Source organism: Athene cunicularia (assembly GCF_003259725.1).
Source record: "Athene cunicularia isolate RWA chromosome 1 unlocalized genomic scaffold, athCun1 chr1_part2, whole genome shotgun sequence".
In the NCBI taxonomy this organism is placed as follows: domain Eukaryota; kingdom Metazoa; phylum Chordata; class Aves; order Strigiformes; family Strigidae; genus Athene; species Athene cunicularia.
In genome coordinates this window covers 5750166-5770095 of record NW_020799092.1, presented here as the reverse complement: position 1 = coordinate 5770095, position 19930 = coordinate 5750166, and the positions used below count along the sequence as shown (strand labels likewise).

Sequence of the window (19930 nt, the reverse complement as noted above, 5' to 3'; positions counted from 1 at the left end):
AATTCACGCAGAGCTCTAGTTTGAAGTGCACTATAAATCAGTGATGTGCTAGCAGAAGTTCCCAGGTGTCTATTTGAGAAACCTGCCATCAGATGGGGAGAACTGATTCCCTCTATAGATGATGCTAAATAGTCTCTGCCATATGAAGGACAGTCTAAAAAGATTATGACGTGAGTCACACTAAAAATTCAGGACACATTCAAGTCATCATTGGTGGCAAAGACTTTTGTTTTCTGATGGGTCTTTCATTCAATTACATTTAATATCTTGAGCACTCCACATTTTACCCACAGTCTCAGAGGTGTGCTAGGCAGCAGCCAAATAAGAGATTTGGACAGACTGAGGAAAGGTTCTCTCAATTTCTTGGATCTATTGCTGTTTGCAGTTACCACAGTGCAATTTTAGAGCGAATCCAGAGGTGATACCAGTAGAACTTCCTGCACATGTGAAATTAGGTGACTACTTCACTGGTCGAATGGACAGTATTTAGTGAATGAGGCTGGAGTATGTTGTAAACAGGCCACATGTACAATAGGCCGATATGATGCGGCTTCCTTTTTAAACCTGGGGAAGAACAACCAGACTAGTATGTGGATCTTCTGCAGCACACAGGAGCTGAGGGAATGGTGATGAGTTACTCCACTTTCTTGCTGCACATCCTGTACCTTAAGAGGCTTAACAGACTTGTAATTTTTTCACTGGCTATTTTATGGTATTACCCTACAGCTCTAGTGCTGGTGTTCAACTTGCTTCTGGCAGGTTTCAGACTTGGGTTTAAATTTTTACAACATTCACAGTTCCAGAACCCTACTTTGGGCTAACGTCTAATGTTTGGGCCCATGATTTATCATGTTGATTAATTAAATTATATGACTTTGATACTGTTGTCAATACAAATATGAAGAATATAGTCATCCAAGCATTGAAAGAAACTTGCAGTGCAGCAGAACATGTGTCATTCAGAAAACTTAACAGAGATGTAGATGCTCTTCAACTTGATTACTTTGCTTCTTTGAGTGTTTTCTTTTATCTATGTCACTACTGTGTTGTGCAGGGTTCTTCAGAAGAAGCATCACAAAAAATGCAGTATACAAGTGTAAAAATGGAGGCAACTGTGAGATGGACATGTACATGAGGAGAAAATGCCAGGAGTGCCGTCTAAGGAAATGCAAGCAAATGGGCATGTTGGCTGAATGTATGTATACAAGTATTTGCATCGTATAGTCAGAGTGTGCATCAAATACTGTATTTGTTTAATTAGGCTGGTTTTAATGATAAAGCTATAAAAGCTGTCATCTTTTATGCACAGGTGGAAGGTGCATTAAAGATGATGCCGTGCCTATGCATCAAATCCTGCTGAAAAAGACAAATGCACTTAGAAGCAATGGGATTTAGTTGGTGGTCAGAGACACAAGGGTGTAAGAGCTGAGCAAATGGTGAAGGAAGGGCTGCCCTGCACTAGATGACAGCCTTCTTGAGCAGGAAGAAAAAGCAGTCAGGGGAAGCATGTCTATGGGACACTTCCCAGGAGTGATGAGTTTGCAGCGTTGCAGCGTTATGGAAGCCAGAGCAAAAAGGCCTGGTGCTTCCCTTTCCTACTCTTTCTGGGGCTCTCCCTGTCAAGCTCTTGCTAGCCATGTCCAAATTTTGGCATTTAAACAATGCAATTATTAAGAAAAGAGGACTGCTGCTAGCAGGAAGTTTCTGTGAACTTGCCAAGTGTATGTTCCCAGACCTCACCCAGCAATTAGGCAAGGCCTGCTAAGGGCTAGCCCTTTTTTATAGTCTCATTAGCTCTTCTCGTGGCACTATAGATTTTCCTGCCTTGCATATAGGCACATAGGTAGAACCATCTTCAGAAATGAAGCTGATGGACTTTAACTTTTCATATTAAAGTGAATATTCTATTCAGACTGACAGCTTATACACTTCATTTAGCTTCACATTGGATAACTTAGAACAACAGGGATGTTGGAGTGCAACTTTAAACACATTTAAAATTCCATTTTGAGTAAAATATTGGCTAATCCATTATTTTTGCAAGCTTGCTCCTGAAAACTGCAAAAATCTGCTCTTCTGCCTTACATGAACAAGGCTACAATTTATTTTTCTTGATGGTTCCAACAATCTTAGCATACACATATGTGTGAAACCAATTTAGGTTCATACAGGAAATTAATCTACTTGGAATTTTTAATATATTTCCATCCGTCAATCTGATCGGAAGATGCTATATTAACTGTTGGTTTTGTAAGAAACAATAAGCTCCATCGATATTTGGAATGCATTGCCAGCATAATGTAATTAATCTTGCATCCTGCAAATTGAACAGGCTACAAAGATCTTGAGATATGACATACTCTTGTGCATTATGCAAATATATGAGCAGACAGCACCACTGTGATGACAGCACTCAATGTGTTCCTAAGTGTCAGAGGAAAATAACTCCCCTGTGGTGCTGATCCATTGTTCCAAAATTTTGAGGGTTCAAAATAGCGTGAGTGACTCAGAACAACAAAAACCCAACCCATCACTGAAAAAAATAGGTCAGCGTAAATAATACTGACTGGGCCCACATGAAACTTTTAAACTGGCCTATCATTTTCACAAACTGGCATATGTGAAATAAAAGCCAGCAAGTGCCACTGCCATCTGACACTCCCTCTGGAATGGAAACACTGGGTATCTTGTGTTGCTCATGACTTAACCATAAGCATGCTCTAATGCACTACAATGAGGATGTTTGGCAAGGTACTATTTAATGGCTTTTAAGTAGGAGTGTGCTGTACAATTGCTTTTAGTTCAAGGTGATCCGGGACAGTAAAACATGAAGCTTCTAGTAGTATAGATCATTTATTTGAAAAAAAAAAAAATGGCTAGGAAATAAAAGGTTCCCTTGAACTTTGTTTCACTTGCTCACTTTGTAGGATTGTAATTGCAAGGTTTGTGGATACTTTTTTCACACCAAACAAGGATGTAAAAGTCTTATAAATATTTACAGCACAGATACTCAACAATCCTACCCCTGCCCTTTATACAGAAAGCACACACAGACCAAAATTACTAACCATCAATTTCAGTCATTTGCTGTTATTTTGATATAAACTGCAAGTTTCTTGGGTGAAATGCCTACCTAGGGAAGACCGAGGTTCTGCCACTCTTCCTGGAAGATAATAACCATTGAAACCTAGCTGTCTCTGAGGTAAAAATAAAGTCCTGTCTCTCACATGAGTTTTCCAGCTGATGTAAACGGGGACAGAATAAGATGTTAAGGTGCTACTCAGTTGCAGGAAGCACGAGAAAATTTTGTCTTACTGCTTAAGACAAATGTAAACCAGATTTTCCTTGGGAAGGTAGTAGACCAAATTCTAAGCTAGTGGAAAACAGTAAAAGCCCATTAACACCACCAAAGGATGCACTGAATAATTTACAAAAAGAAATCTATGATGCTGTGTGGCAGCACAATTTACATAGCTCGATACCAATTATTATCTCCACCATTCCTATTCCCGCCTTTCAAGGTATTATTTGCAGGTCTTATTCTAATCATGTAAATTTCCTCTTTTCTCAGTGGTTCAGGTAGGTTATTTTATATAGTGCTTAAACAGGAAATTAAAAACATTCACAATGAAATTCACTGGTTTCACGGTATCTTCCTCCAGCATCATATAATCACTGAATGAGCCTCTTTTCCTGCTCTGCATTTTCAAAGGTGAAGAATGTGAAGGATACTTGAAAGGAGCTCAAAAAAAAAAAAAAAAAAGGAGAGAAAAAAAAATAAAAAGTCCTATGCTGCTGATAGGTTTACTTTTAGATTAATACTTAGCTGTTTACTTTTTCATTTGTACTTTCTGGCTGTCTTGCATAGGTTGTGTAGGGTACCTACTGTCCCTTTCTTTACTTAGCACAAGTAAATTGCTAGTTTTTATGACATCCACTTAAGGATGCTCCCTGGTTCAAGGTACTGAAATCATAGTCTAAAACAAAAAAAATCCACAAATACAAAAATCCTTTCATTAGGGCAAGTGAAACACTATAGTAAAACCAGGGCATTATTCAGTCCTCAAATACAATGAAATGCAAAACAGCAAGACCAGCTGGGTAACATTTTGAATAAATACATTTTAAAGGTACATTTGCCAGCCTGAGTTACTTCTGAGCCTACATTTTCAACTGTTGGTCTATCTGTATAGTGACACTGTAATGGCTAAACCTCTAGAGTCCTCTCTTCTGAGGGCTTTCTGTGAGAAGATTCTACACTACAGCCATAATATTGCTTAAAGATTATTGAACATATCCAGTGCCGATTGTGTTAGAACAGCTGCACCCTGATTACTGTTTTGGATCAGATGAGGACACTTCTGATGACAGCCTTCCAATTTTTCCCATTTATTGTGGTTTGGTTGGGGTCTTGGAGCACATGAAGGAGTTTTCTTTTGGATGAAACTCAACCAAAGACACACTTCAGCAAACTCCCATCACTAACAGGTTTTCTGTCTGTAAAACCAGATTAGAACTGGCCCAAAGCAAGTTTCCTAACATGGACACTGTGTGGATGCTGGGTCACCAGAACCAACTGTTTTGCTCTGCAGATGGGCTCCTGCTGGGCTAGACTACTCATTAATGTGTACTTAGTATGTCTCATTAGACTCACATCCAAAGATAATGACCCATTCAATAAATGATCTGAACAGGTAAGTGGGTCTGTTACTGTAAAGGGCATGTTTATGTACCTATTCAGTGCCTGTGGCATATATAAATCCAATTGCTATCTGTTGTATTATGTGTTCTAGGTCTGTTAACAGAAATACAATGCAAGTCAAAAAGGCTACGGAAAAATGTGAAACAGCCCTCAGATCAGACAGTCAGTGACGATAATGAAGGCCATGACATGAAACAAGTGACATCTACAACTAAAATATATAGGGTAAGAAAATTCTTGTAATAGTTTGTACAGTAGTGGTGATGTTTGAGATAAATGTGGCTAGAACAGTGAATATAGAATACTCTCAAACTCACTGGACCTGTCTGTATTAATTAAAACTCCATCTCCCACCAAGTCAATGAAATAGCTTAAGTATAGAAGTAGTTCTGATATTTTTAGTCAAAACTCAGTAATCATCTACAAAACTCATAAAGTATTTTTTCTGTGATACATATGTCAGGTATATATCACATACAGTGAGGTATGATATTAAAGTTTGAACATACCTAGTTATTTGCTAAACATTTCTTTATTTCTAATAACAAACCACACAAACTCATGCAGTTTAGAAGCATTACACATGTCTCTTCTGTATACTTCGATACCAACCTCAGTGATAAGCAAACCTTTTGTCTTCTCGGTCTCCAAGTGTGAGAAATAGATGTATAGGTTTTGCCTAAAGCAAGAGATGCAAGATGATTTCTATGACTGCACTTCATGATGGGCTTTTTATTTTGCCAGTATAGGAGAAAGTAGAATTTACCCCAGAACAGCAGAACCTTCTTGATTACATCATGGATTCATACAGTAAACAACAAATACCACAGGAGGTGTCAAAAAAACTAGTAAGTGCATTGATTAATTAATTTTTGAGATGTGGATAATGAAGCTGAGGATTACACAGCAGACAATATTGGTACTCGGCAATGTAGGTGTAGTAAATAGCAGAGCTAACTATGGGTAAAAGCTTACAGTTAAAACATGCTGTAAGTGAGGCAGAATCTCTTCCATTCAGTCAACAGTTAGGCCACATCTTTATTTATCAAACTTAAATGCTAAGAAAAATATTTCAACTCTGGAAATACACTTTTATGATCAAATCTAACCTTTGCTGATTAGAGCTTTGGTTTTTGCACTGTCAGTATGGGCAGTGATTTGAGTTGGACTCGAAGCCAAGCTTCCTTTCTATAAAGACACCGGACTGGAAGCTTGAAAATATTTCTCTTTTTTTTTTTTTAACACAAATACCAAACATTTTCCAGGTTTGAATTTTTGTTTCATCCCCTCTTCTTTCCTTTTCCTCTCTACTTTCTAGAGGTTCTGTTTTCTCTTTAAGAGCTCCCAGTTTTCATGGTAGAATGGTAAAGTTTGTGAAACACGGAGAAGAAGAAAAAAAGGGTTTAAAAGAGGGGGTTTTTTACAAAACTGTCATGTTCAATCTTAAAAAAATCCACAACAAACAAAACCAAACAAAAAACAACAAACCACAAAACCAAAATGACCGTAGAAAATAATTTACTAAAGTCATCAACTTTGAAAACCAAAAGGAAGACACTTGCAGGGGGAGGATTGAATAACCCATAACTAACTTGTGGAATTTATTTCAATAGGAAGTTGAGGAGGTCAGAACAAAAAATATCTTAAATAAAGAAATAGACAAATTCATTAATAACAAGGCTTTTGGTTAAATATTATGATATGCATAGAACTTCTAACTCAAGAAATGCCTAAATCTTTGATTGAAGACATGACATTGGAAGTGAGACACATATTCCAGAGGAAATATGTCTACTTCTTTAACTTCTTACATTGCCTTACAAAACAACCTTTTTTGGCAACCATTGGAGACAAATTACAATGTTAGATGGACATCTTCTTGCCTCATCCAGTCTAATAATTCTTGTATTTTATGCTCTTAAATGTGAAGTGGCAATGAATATTAACAGATTTTGTTTGGTTTAACAGTTACATGAGGAATTCAGTGCTGAAGGAAATTTTCTGATTTTAACAGAAATGGCTACCAGTCATGTGCAGGTTCTCGTGGAATTCACTAAAAAACTACCAGGTATATCCAGTATCTTGGAGCGAATTTTGTTATTGCCTTTCAGTTGCCATTTGGTGATTGTTGTGTACAGTTTGAAGACTATACAAAAATGCCACCTTCTCTAACACATATGCATTCTTCAGGAAATGTCTAAAGAGAAATAATATGTTGAATAATTCAAACTCTGCCACTCTGAGATGTGGCAGTCTTTACCTATTTACAAACAAAATACTCAGAGGAGGGGTTGTATCTCCAGAGATTTTATTTTCATATATCACTGCAATGACAAATAATCTGCCTCTAAATTACTACTAACAATTGCCAGACTCTGCTTCACTGTCTTTGCTGCTTTCTAGCAAAGTCTCTAGGTCATGACATTCACTGAACTGTGATTCCTAAACAAGAACTTTCCCTAGTTGGTGGCACCAATATTTATGGTCTTTGCATGGCGTGTTATGGACATCACTGAAAACCTGAGTTTATCATTAGTATTTTTTTAACTCCCAAGTAGATGTTACCTCAAGAGTGAACAATGGTTATGGTGCAGATTACTTGTAGTAAAGGAAGGTGCATTGTAATGCTTAGCTGTATGAAAACATTATTTTCCTGGTACTCCCATAATATAATCACTTCCTCTGTATGTTACAGTTTTGCTTCAAAGACTAGCACTGCAGCTGTAACTATATTTTTCATGCTAACTGGGATACTGGCTCACAGAAAATGAATAGAGGAGGAGATTTATAACTGAATAATCTACTATTTTGAGTGTTGACTTAGAGTACATCTGGCAGGATTTATCACTTTTTTGCTTCATTGTCTACTTTATCTTTTACTGTGCTTCCTCACAAAATCAGGGTATAAGGTGGGTACCTGCCTTGGCAAGTACAAGGAAAATTTACCGTGATCTTCAGCTCCCTGTTCTTCGTATTCAGACGTTATCAATTTTCTCCTCATTTCTTCAGTGGGTTTTAGAATCTTTGCCCTCCAAAAAGAGAAATGCATATTTTAAACACAGCAGGAAGCCTCTGTGTGTTATTATATTAGTCCAAATGCAAGGTGAAATATTTAAAATTAGATGCTTCAAATGCTGATTTTTGCCATCAGAGCATGGAAAGGGCTGAAAGCAGCATGGCAGTGGGAGAGTCATACAGACAGCTTGGGTGGAAATATGGCAGAAGATGTTAGACAAAATCCCTACTCTTGGTTATTCTATGCCACTAGATTTTGCTTACGGTGTTCTTCTTAACATACCATGAACACTGAAACACAAGTCTAATGTTCATGAACTTCAGTGAGGTCAAAAATCTTTCATCTTCTGGAATACAGGTTTCAATTTCTGCAGCACTTGGTAACCCTACTTACGTCAACATCAAGGTTACACAGATGTGTAGCATCTCATGTGCAAAAACTTCAGGATAGAAAGTAGCCAAGACTTTTCTGTTGGTGCCTTACTTATCTCTAACATCACTCCAGGCTTCCAAACCCTTGATCATGAAGATCAGATTGCTTTGCTGAAGGGCTCAGCAGTAGAAGCCATGTTCCTCCGTTCAGCTGAGATCTTCAGTAGGAAACTTCCTACAGGACATACCGCTCTTTTAGAAGAAAGAATTCGCAACAGTGGTAAGTATCTTGTTTAATGAGGTAAAAACAAACCACACCATTGCACTTCTGTGTCAGTGTTTTGCCCTTGGAAAGCTAGTAAAATTGTTTATGAGCACTGAAACAGGTTTATCTGAATGTTGTTCTTTATATTAACTGGAACAAATCTAACTCAGCCTTCAGTCTAAAGGTCATAAGGTAAAGGTTTATTTATAAATACATTGCAAGTAATATGAATAATGCCATACTAAATAAACTCAGCACAAGACTCCAATGATAAGCATATAAGCAGATTAAGAAGAAATACCAGCATCTCAAATTATTAACAAAAAATATCAATATTTATGTTTTCAAAGGCAATCACTATAAGGAAGAAAGAAAAAAAAGGTTTTAGGATGTTACTGGAGATGACTGAAGGGAACCACCTATTCTTTAGGGTCAGTTTGGTAAAATCAAATCCCACTGCATAAGGTGCACAGAAGAATATAAACATGACAAGTTCACAGTATGTTTTCTGCTTCTGAAGGTCCATCAAAGGTTCAGTGGCTATGATAAAGTCTATTCATTCTAGACATAATTTTTAATAATTATGAAAGGCCGAACAGGGCTGGACATTGTTCCTTAAAGAAGGCAAGGTCATGTTTTGCATTGTTTGGTATTCTTTGTGCTCCACAGATACAATACTCAATGAGTTGCATTTTTTCTGTATTGACCAGCAAACTTTATCCAACCTTCAGCTACCTATCATTCAAAATTCGAATGTGACAACAATTCTGAATCAAAGTCTGTCTGTAGATTCTGGCTTCTGGCCTTCCTTTTTAATAGTCAGGAGAAGAGACAGGAGAATGTTTAAACTCAATATTAGTCATAGAAACAGGCTTGAACTCAGTTCTGAAACTCTTAAAATCAGTAATGTGAAGGTACTACTGATGTATGCAAAATTAAGCCAATACATTAGAAATCCTGAAAAGGAGTTAGGAAACTTAAGAATAACTAACTTGCTGAAGGTATGTATTTAGTTTACCTTAGCGCACTCATTTGTAGGTTTATATTTTTCAATTTTTATATTTCTTTCATTTTGACTTATTATTAAGAGGCTATTGTATGATGGACTGGAAATGGTGACTTCCAGAGTGAATGACTTCTGGCCCAGGCTGTCCAGACAGAGAAGTATACCAAGAAGGGCAGAAATATTTCCTGGAAATTGTAATGTGTTGTTGTGGATCCAAATATCTTCATTAAGAGATCTTTCTATTGGATTATAACCTAAATTTTTGATAGAAATAGGTCTTAGAGAAATGAATCCTTATGAATACATGGTTACTGAAAGCTTCTCTCCTCTAATCTATCCATGAGTATTAACCTTCTTGTTCAAGGTGTCATCTGTTCATAAAAAATAGAAGCAGGAAATACTTTGATGTAGAACATTGCATAAACCATTATATCATAACAATAATTTTTCCCTTACTCATAATTTTAAAATAGCCTGTTAATTCTTTGCAACTATTGAGACCAGACGAGATGCAATATTATTCTTTGTAAGTTTGTACTAGACTTAAAGGTAGCATTTCATATCATAACATGAGTAGCTGGAATATGACATTGTATCCTGCAGCAATATTTACCTGTCATGAAACAGATTTTAAAAAACAGCATTTTGTGTAGAAGAAAATTTCCAGACAAGTAATGATTTAAAATGTGGTATTATTTATTCCAAAGGAAATTTTCCTGCAATTCTTTTTTTTGGGGGGGGGAGAAAAAAACCCTCTAAAGTAAATTAAAAATTAGTTCTGGATCAGAAGAAAACGTGGGCTGAGTAGTTCCCAAGGAATGAAACAATAATTTTGTAGGGCATATATATACACATATATACCTTATTGCTCTTGGAAAAGGCTCTCCAAACATCTTCCCTCAAGCCAGGACCAAGTTGGGGACATCCTGCAGCCAGAATTTCTCTCTCCCTATATTACAGGAGAATAATCCAGTTTACTTGCTGCTGGCTGCATTCTTTTCTTCTATTAACAGCCAGAATACAGGACAAAATACCCTTTTCCATGTGTTTTCTTTCTCCAGTGTGTGCAAATTCAAGCCTACTTAAGAACAGTTTCCCTGGCTGCATTTAATGGGGCTGTGACAGTAAACAACAAAAGCCGCTTGTAAATCTTTACATTTGTAGCAATTTTAACTTAATTGTTGTTGCCAGTGCTCCTAGATGTCACTCAAAATTTCCAGAGTCTCACATTTTGGACTAACATTGCCCCTTTCATGAAAAGACTTAAATGTGTGTTTTAAATGCCCCTCTTCCTAAGGTTTCAGTACTGGTAACAGCCTGTCACTATCATTTCCTCGCACTGAAAACAATGCACGCAGATTGGTTTATAAGAGGAAGGACTTTTACTAGATAGGTTTGACTCTCCCATGTTTCCCAAGTGTATTTCTGTGTTCACTGAATTTTCAGAGGAATCCTGTTCATTATCACACATGCTACCTTGGTTTTTTTGGTTTGGCTTTAGGAGCCTGCATTGGTGCACTTTTTCTGCACATTTTGTTTTAGTTTAGGATAAATTCCAGAATTACATGTTTAGATAAACTGAATAATTTCAAATTGTTTAAAAATATCTACTATTGAAACAGCTTATTTTTGTGGTTTAAATCCTGGTCATTTTCAGGTGTCTTGGGTTGAAACAAAATGAAAAGCATGCATCCAAATTATCCTGTTATCATTGCTTCCACATACAGCTTTCAAAAATACTAAATACACAGTTCACATCCCTGCATGTCATAGGACTCAGCACCAGGCCTCTAGGTTGAATAATAACCTGTAAGAAATGTGATATTAGGGTAGAAACATAAGCAGCTTCTTCTAGCCTTAGCCAGCAAGGACAAATGCTACTAAAAGCTGCAGTTGGCCATTAACATGTTCAAGAGGTAAGACAGCTCAGAAGAGATTAAACTGAAGTCAAAGAAGAAAACCCAAGAGAATTACACATAAATTTGAAGACAGGGATTTTGTTTTTTCCATACATCTCACTGAAAGCGAAGACTAAATACAGCAAATGGAAACACCCTGCAAAGACCACAGAGAGCAGCAGAGGAAATGCAATGAGTTAGGTGAGTTTAGAAATTAAATTTATAGGTAATGAATGAATAAGAAGCATCAGGATTATTTATGGCTCCTAGTGAGATCCTAAACACTGTCAGGTCATCAGCCTGCTGTTAGTCAGAACTTCTGTCAACATATTTTTAGGTGTAGAAAAATTTCTGAATGTCACATAAGCCCTATTGTCAAGCCTTGATGTCTGTATCCATAAAATCAGTGAGGGAGGTGGGGATCCTCCCTAAAAGGCACAAGCTGTCCAGATTTTTATCACCTGCCACCATGTCCACTTCGAAGCTGCTCTCATCTATTAATATTTATGCCTTCCTTGGATTGATTGTATGGAACGGATATTTTTTTTTTCCTGATAAAGAAGCCAGAGATCTGGTGGTGATGACCTTTGAGCATTAGCCGCATTCATTTTTTTTCTCATGCTGATGAGATGTATTTTTATTTCTTAGATTGAGCATATTGCTCAAGTCCTGGTGTATCTCAATGCCTGCCTTTGTTTGTGCTCTGATGGTCTTTCTCCATAAGGTGTTATGGAAATTCTTTCATTAGCTGCTCCTGAGACTGAAATACTTAATGAGAAATACAGACATTTTGTTTAATATTAATGAGAGCTTGTGCCACTTACTCATCTTATTTGATACTTCACTACACATACACCACCTTGTGACTGATTGACTCATTTTGTGAAAGGCTGACATCCAAGTAATTTAATGCTTAGTTTCTTTCTGTTATTTTGAAAGCAAATTCTCCCCATTACTGAGCAGTACAATATTTTTAAAAAACAGTGCTGAGATACTGAATATTTTCTCAGTCAGCATTTATATCTTGTTTTTCTAAGGACACTGGCTTTCAGTGATCATGAAGAGACACAGATTTTTATTTCATCATTTTATTCTACAGAGCAGTTCTACTAATTTCAGTATTGGGGAATGAGATACTGCCTGATATGGAGAGAAATGGAAGAATCTGGACCCAAATTTTCAGTTGGCAGCAGGACACCTGCCATTGTGAAATATACTGTTGTCTTCCTGGATGGGTTACAGGTGCTGAAGTACAGCAGGATCAAAGGAAAAAAGAAATAGCCAGAATTTCAAAGCATTGGCAAGAAGCCACCTTTTGCCCTTGAATGTGGGATACAAAGTTCCAGTGATTTGGACAAGAGACTCCTGCAACCAAAGGCAAAATTTGACACCAGAACAATGGATACCTAATCACTTCCACTGCCTTTGGCTTTTGTTATTCGATTATTAGTACTGAGTAACAGTGGTACTTCAAAACCCCATTGCACTGTGGTTTTTGCAGAGAAACAAAATGAAATGATCTTCACTGTGAGTCCCAAGTGTCTAACCCTCCAAATAGTCATGTACATCCACATGGAAGGAGACACTTACCATCCTGTGACTTGACCCAAAACTGGTGCACTGTCCAAAACATTTAGAAATTTGAACCACTTTAAATTGAAGGCTATAGGAAAGAGCTTTTCTGTTTATATATGGTCCTGCACAATCTACCACACCGAGTTAGCCAGTGCCATGTTCCTGAGTTACAAATTAAATTGTTAAAAGTGTTTAAATGGTATCTACAGAGTTAATTTATACCCATGAAAACACGAACAGATGTCAGGAGATCCAATGTCTTTTATTCTGCATAAGTTCAGAATAAGGATAAGTTCTCCAGACTAAAAGCTTATTTAGATTCGACCTATAAAGACTAGCTCAAGGCGGTGCAGATGTTGCTGCTGTGTGCCAGACTGCACTTCTCTCCCAACTGCAGGCACCCAGGCCACTGCCAAAGGATGGTCTGTGGCAATGTCATTTGTAGCCTCCTTGCAGGTTTGGTTTGGTTGGGTTTGGGGTTTGTTTTTTTGTTTGTTTTTTGGTTTTAATTAAGGTTTCTTTGCTTGCAATGATAGCTTCACATTGGTCCTATTGATTGCTTTTGAGAAGATGGATTTTTGCTATCCGGATTGTGAGTTATTGGCACATGCTAACCTCTCATTTAAGTCAGCCATTTAACCTCTACAAATTATGTCATGTGCCCATGCTCTGGTGTATCTTCTCTACTGGTTAGATTTTCCCCTTTTCAGCTTTCAACATCAATAGGGTGAACTTGGTCAGTGTTTAAAAAGCCACTGATGGATTTGAATAGCTTAGAAGGGATCACTCATAAGCAGAATGGAAAGCAGTTCTGGTAGATGAAACACTGTGAAAGATACAATTTTTCAAGTAATTAATTTATTTTCATAAAACAGCTACTAATATACCCTTTATTTCATATCCACTGGCACCTCCATGTTTATCATGAAAAGAAGATCTCTTTATCCATATTAATCACACAGTGATTACTGTTAATTAGTACTGACTCTCAAGCTTTCTTCTTGCAAGATTCTATTCAGTTTTACTGAACAGCCAAAATAGAAGACAGAATACTATCTCAAAAAACTGGCAATACTGACTCGATATGACAGTAGAAACATCTGTTCCAGGATTACATTAACCAGGTAATTATTTATGGCCTGGAACTGCAAACCTTATGAAAGCAAGTCATCTTACCTTCAGAGAGAAATCATAGGAACAAAACCCTAAAAAAGGTGAGGTCTGAAACAATGCTATGTCTTGAGCTACAGATAGGAATGAAATTGTGCAAGTAAGGGGTGCTGAATGAATAATGCTTACGGGTTTAAATCTGCTCCAGCCTAATGCTCAGTAAAGATAGTATCTCCCATTGACTACTCTGAGGTTTACAGCCAGTTGTGCATTAACATAGGGAAATCAGTCAAATGAACTGGAGTATCTTCCACAGATGATAGAGGTTAGGTAGAAATCTGTGCACTTCAAAATGATGCACAATGCAACATGAAGGAGGAGCATGCATAATGCTGCATGAAACAAATATTTTTGAAACCTTTTCGGAAAAAAGTTAAGAAGGAGGCACCATTAACACCGACCAGGAAGCTCTGCCTAAGTGACACAGTACTGTGCATGGCTCCTGTCTGATCTAAATAAAGAGGGTTAGATGGAGCTAACTTTTCTGTTCTCAGTGAGGCCAGAAATATAACTTTTTCTATTTGATTTTTTTTTTCCTTCTTGGAGCATGATTTGTAACAATGACATTTGAAAACATATAATTCATTTCTCCTTTAGCCTTTCCACTTACAACCACCAAATTCCCTTTAATTCTTTCTCTGATAACTGGAATTGAAGTGACAACATCTTGGACAGTAGATAACAAAAAAAGCAAAAACTACAAACATCTGTTTCCTGTTTCTTTGCTTCCTGGTGGAGTTTATTAAATCCAACTGAAGCATTTTCAATCACGTTAGAAAACAGCCCCCTCTTGTGATGGAACAGCAGTTTCTGTAACATGTATATAGGATGATGATGTAATAGAAGCTCCAGCACAGATGCATGAGGGCGAAAGTAGTAACCGAGAAAAAATTCCATTATCCTAGTCTCAAAATTGTTCATTTTGCATCATTTCATTCATAATTGTCTCGTGACATATATCTGTTTAAATATTGCAAAGTTTTCTTCTCTTTAGTAAAAGCAGTAAAAATCAGTTGCATTTCTGAAACATCCCATTTTTACCCCCTTTCCCCTCTTCTGTTTTGTTTTATTTCTCTGTTTGGAGTACAGAAATGCAGAGAAGCTCTCTATAATTTCATTTGCTTCCACATCTATATTCATTCTTTGTTTCGGTCATCTATGTTTTAGTTTCTTAATGTTAAATTATAAGCTTTCTGGGGCAAGGATTGTTTTACTGCATGCTTATACACTGCCTGGACCAGTGAGGACCTGAATTAGTTATTCCACACCCTGTTCACAAGAATCATTTTTATCCCACTTCTCCTATACAGACAGTAGGACTTGACGAGCTTTGTGGTCAACAAAACAATGAATTCATCCAGCTGAAAACTAACCTGACCCCAAAAAAATAATAAATTATGAATATGAGAAACAAATGACTGGAGTCTTACAGCCCACTTCCTCCCATTTCCTGTCTGCTGCCAAGATGATTGTGCTGAGCAGTGTGCTACCTTGTGCAGAGACTTCTAAAAATATCCAGTTTGTCTTGGACTTTTCTCATGTCATTGCTAAGCTATTCACTTCCACGAAAGGAATTAATTTGCTCTGCTTTAGGGCTCAGCTAGACTTTTTCTTTCTTGTCTATGAATCTCTTCTAGAGACATGTAAACCTTAAGACTTTGGTGTGTCATATATGTTCCTTACATATGTCATCTTGTAAGGAACTCTGGCATTTAAAACTTCCCAAGAGAGAGACAGGCGGTTCCCCAAAAGTTAGCAATAACAAGTGTTATATGACTCTTGTTTGCTCTGTGTAAAACTCCAGCTGTGTTACCTCCTGCCACGGGATGAGCTGACCTACATCACATATATATATATCTTCTTAATTAACTTAATCTTAGACTCTTCTCAATAATGTTGAACTTGTTACAAAAACAAGATTCGTGGTTTGTAATCTGAAGTGAACACAGATAGTTCATGCCACGTGTTTAAACACATGGTTCAGCCACAAAATAAACCCTGCAAGACCATACTTTCACTGTTGGGACACAAATCTATTCCACTGATTAAAGTTAAGTTCTCACTGTCACAGCAAAATGTGTCTTGTAGTTAAATCAAGTGACTTCATGTTTCCTTTCTTTGAGTTCCACCTGCTGAGTTTCATTTTTAATTTCCCCTACTGGAGGCACTCCAAACCTCATCAGTCCTGGACTTCAGCTTTGTGTTACATACACCGCTCAAAACTGCATTATTTCGTGCAGTTTCCACACCAAGTTACAAAGGCTTCTCCTAGAACAGCCCAAAATTAAGAGTAAAATGACAAGAAAACCTATGGCCCTCAGCTGCAGGAACAAAAGAGGTTTCCATCCTTTCAGCTAAGGAAGGCCAAAAGTCTCTTGCTCCAGAACCACTGGTCTGGATATCTAGACCGGTTCAGAGTTGCAAGCAGCCATTGCCAACTGTCTAGTAGCTGCTCTGAGTGACTCACACACTATTTAAAATAAAAATCATTTGATGTCACAGGACCTACTTCTCTTTTACACCAAAAAGCAGAATGGAGTACGTCTGTAATTTAAGGCTAAGTAAGAACATCGTGACCTAATGACACAGTCGGTAAGAGGAAGCCCCATCAGCATGCCGCAGTTTGGTAACCCCAAAGGGTTTCGCTGATGGTGAGAGAATCACATGATCCCATCCTTAAATTGGGATGGATTTTAATTATTTATGGCTCTGTACTTTATAATAACACTAGTTTATGCTTTAAGGTAGTAGTAATTGCAAGCAAGTTGATCTTGGACTACAGGTAAACCTAGACCTAGCTAAAGTTTCAGGCTACATAAAAGCAGCAATTAAGTCTCTTTATGGAGACAACTGAAGCAACTGCCCAAGGCAGTTAGCTTTAGAGTTAGGCTAGAATTAAACCATACACCCTGAGAGGTTTCCATATAACTAATGTAAAGATAGGAAACATGGGGACTGTTTCGCAAACTGTGCATCCTGGAAACAGAAGACAGCTAGAATATTAGCAGACAGGAAGAAAAACTCACATGAGACTTGTCCTGGAGAGCTAGACAGAGACAAATCTGTAGCAGAAAAAGAATTGCTTGAAAGACAGACCTTGAAACCATACAAAAATAAACTGCCAGTGCTTGCCTGTTTCTACTCTGATCTGTAAAACAAGAATGTGCTTGCACTTCTGAAACTAATTGTCTTGCATCAGGCCTCATTTGTGTAGCAAATTTCTCCTACCAAGACAGTCAAGGTTTCAAATACTAAATAATTGCTCTATAGCAATAAACCAGATTATGTCAGTAATTTCAAAATAACATTCTTTTTCTCTCACAGGTATCTCAGATGAATTCATAACTCCCATGTTTAATTTTCATAAAAGTATTGGAGAGTTGAAGATGACACAGGAAGAATATGCGCTGCTGACAGCCATAGTTATCCTGTCGCCAGGTAACTTCTCATCCAAAATTAAATATTAGTGGTTTTGGAAAGAAAGTTTGAGGAGTATGACCTGAGACTTACATTCTGTGAAAGTAAATGAATGTACATGCATATTCAGTATATTCAATAGTTAAACCAGAAAACAAGCACAAAAATCCAAACTCCCAATGTCCTGCTACACCATCTGGTTTTGCATACAAGGAAGAAAAGTGCATAAATGCCCTGTTTAAAAACATTACTGGTATATCTTCACTGCTTAGTACAACAGGCTTCTTCCTTCAGAAAATCCCAGAGGTGGCTACATGCACATCACTACAGACCGTTGTGGAATGTTACATTTTTTAGAGGGGGAATTGGGAAACACTATAACTTAGAACAGAGAATGGCAGTGAAAGTCTTCAGCCTTTACTGAACAAACACCAGCTGTCAAGAGCAGAAGGACAGTAGCAAGTTGCCCTCTTGACTACAAAGTGTTGGAAACTGACCTTTCAGAAGTATTGGGATAACAGCAATAGCCCTGATTACAGGCTTTGCTATAAAGACTAATTCTTTAACAACACAGAAACAGCTTTGCCTACAAAATACAGAGAAATTGTATATTGCCTCAAACAAAATCACCATGATAGGAATGGGGGAAGCCTGATGCTTCAGGACAAAAGACAGACGGAGGTTTCCAAATAAGGTTTCACAGGAGATGGGAAGGTGAAGCAATTCCATCACTCTTTGAGTCAGTATGGCTCAGGAAATTTTTTTTATGCTGAAAATTTCAGTGACAAAACCCCCATCCTCCTCTCTTTCCCCCTCTCCAAATACCCAAACACATACTTCCATATGAACAAAATAAAAAGACAAGTATTTTCTAATGAAGAAATTTCATCTGAGGATGAAGATGTTTGATTTGTCCCTGGTGATCTGCACGTACACTCTTCTCTACCAGGCAAATTCACCAGTTGTACTCCACCTTCAGGAACTTATGCTGTGCTGCTCAGTTGTTGCAGTGCATCACAGGGCTGACTCAGGGGCAGACTGCATTGGGAAATGATGATAAAACCGCAGAGAAACATTTCTGAGTTAAAACTCTTCAGTTTTTGAAGAAGTTGATAGTTTTCCCTAGCTAGAAGTGGGAAGCCTTCATGAAAACCCCCTATCAAAAATACAATGTTAAGCATTTTTATTGTCCCCTAATTTGAAAATAAATATTCTTGGTAGGCGTAAGCATCAGTGCCCAGTGCAAATATTTGAATATTTTAATGTTCATTTATCAGTGTAAATATTGACATTGTATCAGAGTATTTGCTAATTACTTCTTTTCTTTTAAAACCATTACCAGATCGACAGTACATAAAGGACAGAGAGTCAGTGGAAAGGCTTCAAGAACCCCTGCTGGATATTCTACAGAAATTCTGCAAACTTCACCACCCAGATAACCCTCAACACTTTGCATGTCTTTTGGGTCGTCTTACAGAATTACGGACATTTAACCATCATCACGCAGAGATGCTGATGTCATGGAGAGTGAATGATCACAAATTCACACCTCTTCTCTGTGAGATCTGGGATGTGCAGTGATGGAGACTTTTTATTTTAGGAGAAATCTTTTTTAAAGGACCGCATGGCCATTATTTTCATAGAAAAATATCCCACAGTACATTCAATTTTCTTTACTGCATTTTTATAGAAACATGCCATGAATTCATAAAAGTAATTTTCTTCACTATACACAGAATATTGTGTAGCTATCAGATCTTCACACATGAGTATAACTTTCTCTGTATTTATATTCTCTGATCAGAAAGTCTGCTAGCTCCACAGAGGAACCCTGTTAATTCCTGCTGCGATTAAGCTGATTGCAGTCACAGTTCCTCTTGACAAATGGAGAAATACAAGTTTCCATTCATAGTTTTTCACGGCAGTGTTTTTGTGGTTGGCTTCCATTAAAAAAGGTGTTCCAGATATTTAAGGTAATAAGGCAGCTGAAATGGTTAATGCTAGTCATTTCCTGTTCAGCTGTGAAATGTGTTCATGTAAGATGTGCAAGCCATTCTTTCTTCAGAAGATGAAAATTTATGTAATGGAAAAAGACACACAGACAAAAAAATCCCTTTTCACAATATAGACATGTAACTTCATTTGCATTATTATTTCAAAGTAAAAATTATACAGTCTCTGTGCTTTGTGAAGGTGTATCATGGGTTATTTTGACTGTTGGTGCTTAGTGCCTCTGAAAAATACCATCAGCAACATCCCCAAAACAGGCAAATGTGCGGGATGCTGCGTGGGGCGGGCCGGGCTCCCTAACGCCAATAGGGGCTGTAGGCAGGGTGGGTGCGTTTCTTGTGCCTGGGTCTGCTCCCAGCAACTGGAAGCCAGGCGGCTGGGACACGGGTGTGCCGGCCCCGTTGTCCTCCAAGCAGCGGCCGCGCGCTGCTGGCAGCGCCACTGCACAGGGGGAGCCGCTGGGCGCGGGAACAGCTCCTCGCCCTCCTGCTAAAGCTCGT

General features: G+C 37.8%; 1 protein-coding gene across 2 annotated transcripts in view; it reads left to right on the top strand.

Annotated features, from left to right (window-relative positions):
* The window catches only part of NR1H4 (nuclear receptor subfamily 1 group H member 4), a 42311-nt gene extending 22777 nt beyond the window's left edge, over nt 1-19534 (top strand). Inside the window, exons 4-10 of one of the 2 annotated variants that reach the window (XM_026867902.1) lie at nt 1055-1195; nt 4794-4927; nt 5452-5550; nt 6671-6770; nt 8223-8369; nt 17328-17441; nt 18763-19534. In XM_026867902.1, the coding sequence (XP_026723703.1) occupies nt 1055-1195; nt 4794-4927; nt 5452-5550; nt 6671-6770; nt 8223-8369; nt 17328-17441; nt 18763-19001 (974 nt within the window). In that variant the 3' untranslated portion in view covers nt 19002-19534. Of the gene's footprint in view, nt 1-1054; nt 1208-4793; nt 4928-5451; nt 5551-6670; nt 6771-8222; nt 8370-17327; nt 17442-18762 lie in introns of both variants that reach the window. The other variant, XM_026867903.1, reaches the window with a different exon arrangement.
* Nucleotides 19535-19930: the final 396 nt, after the last annotated feature.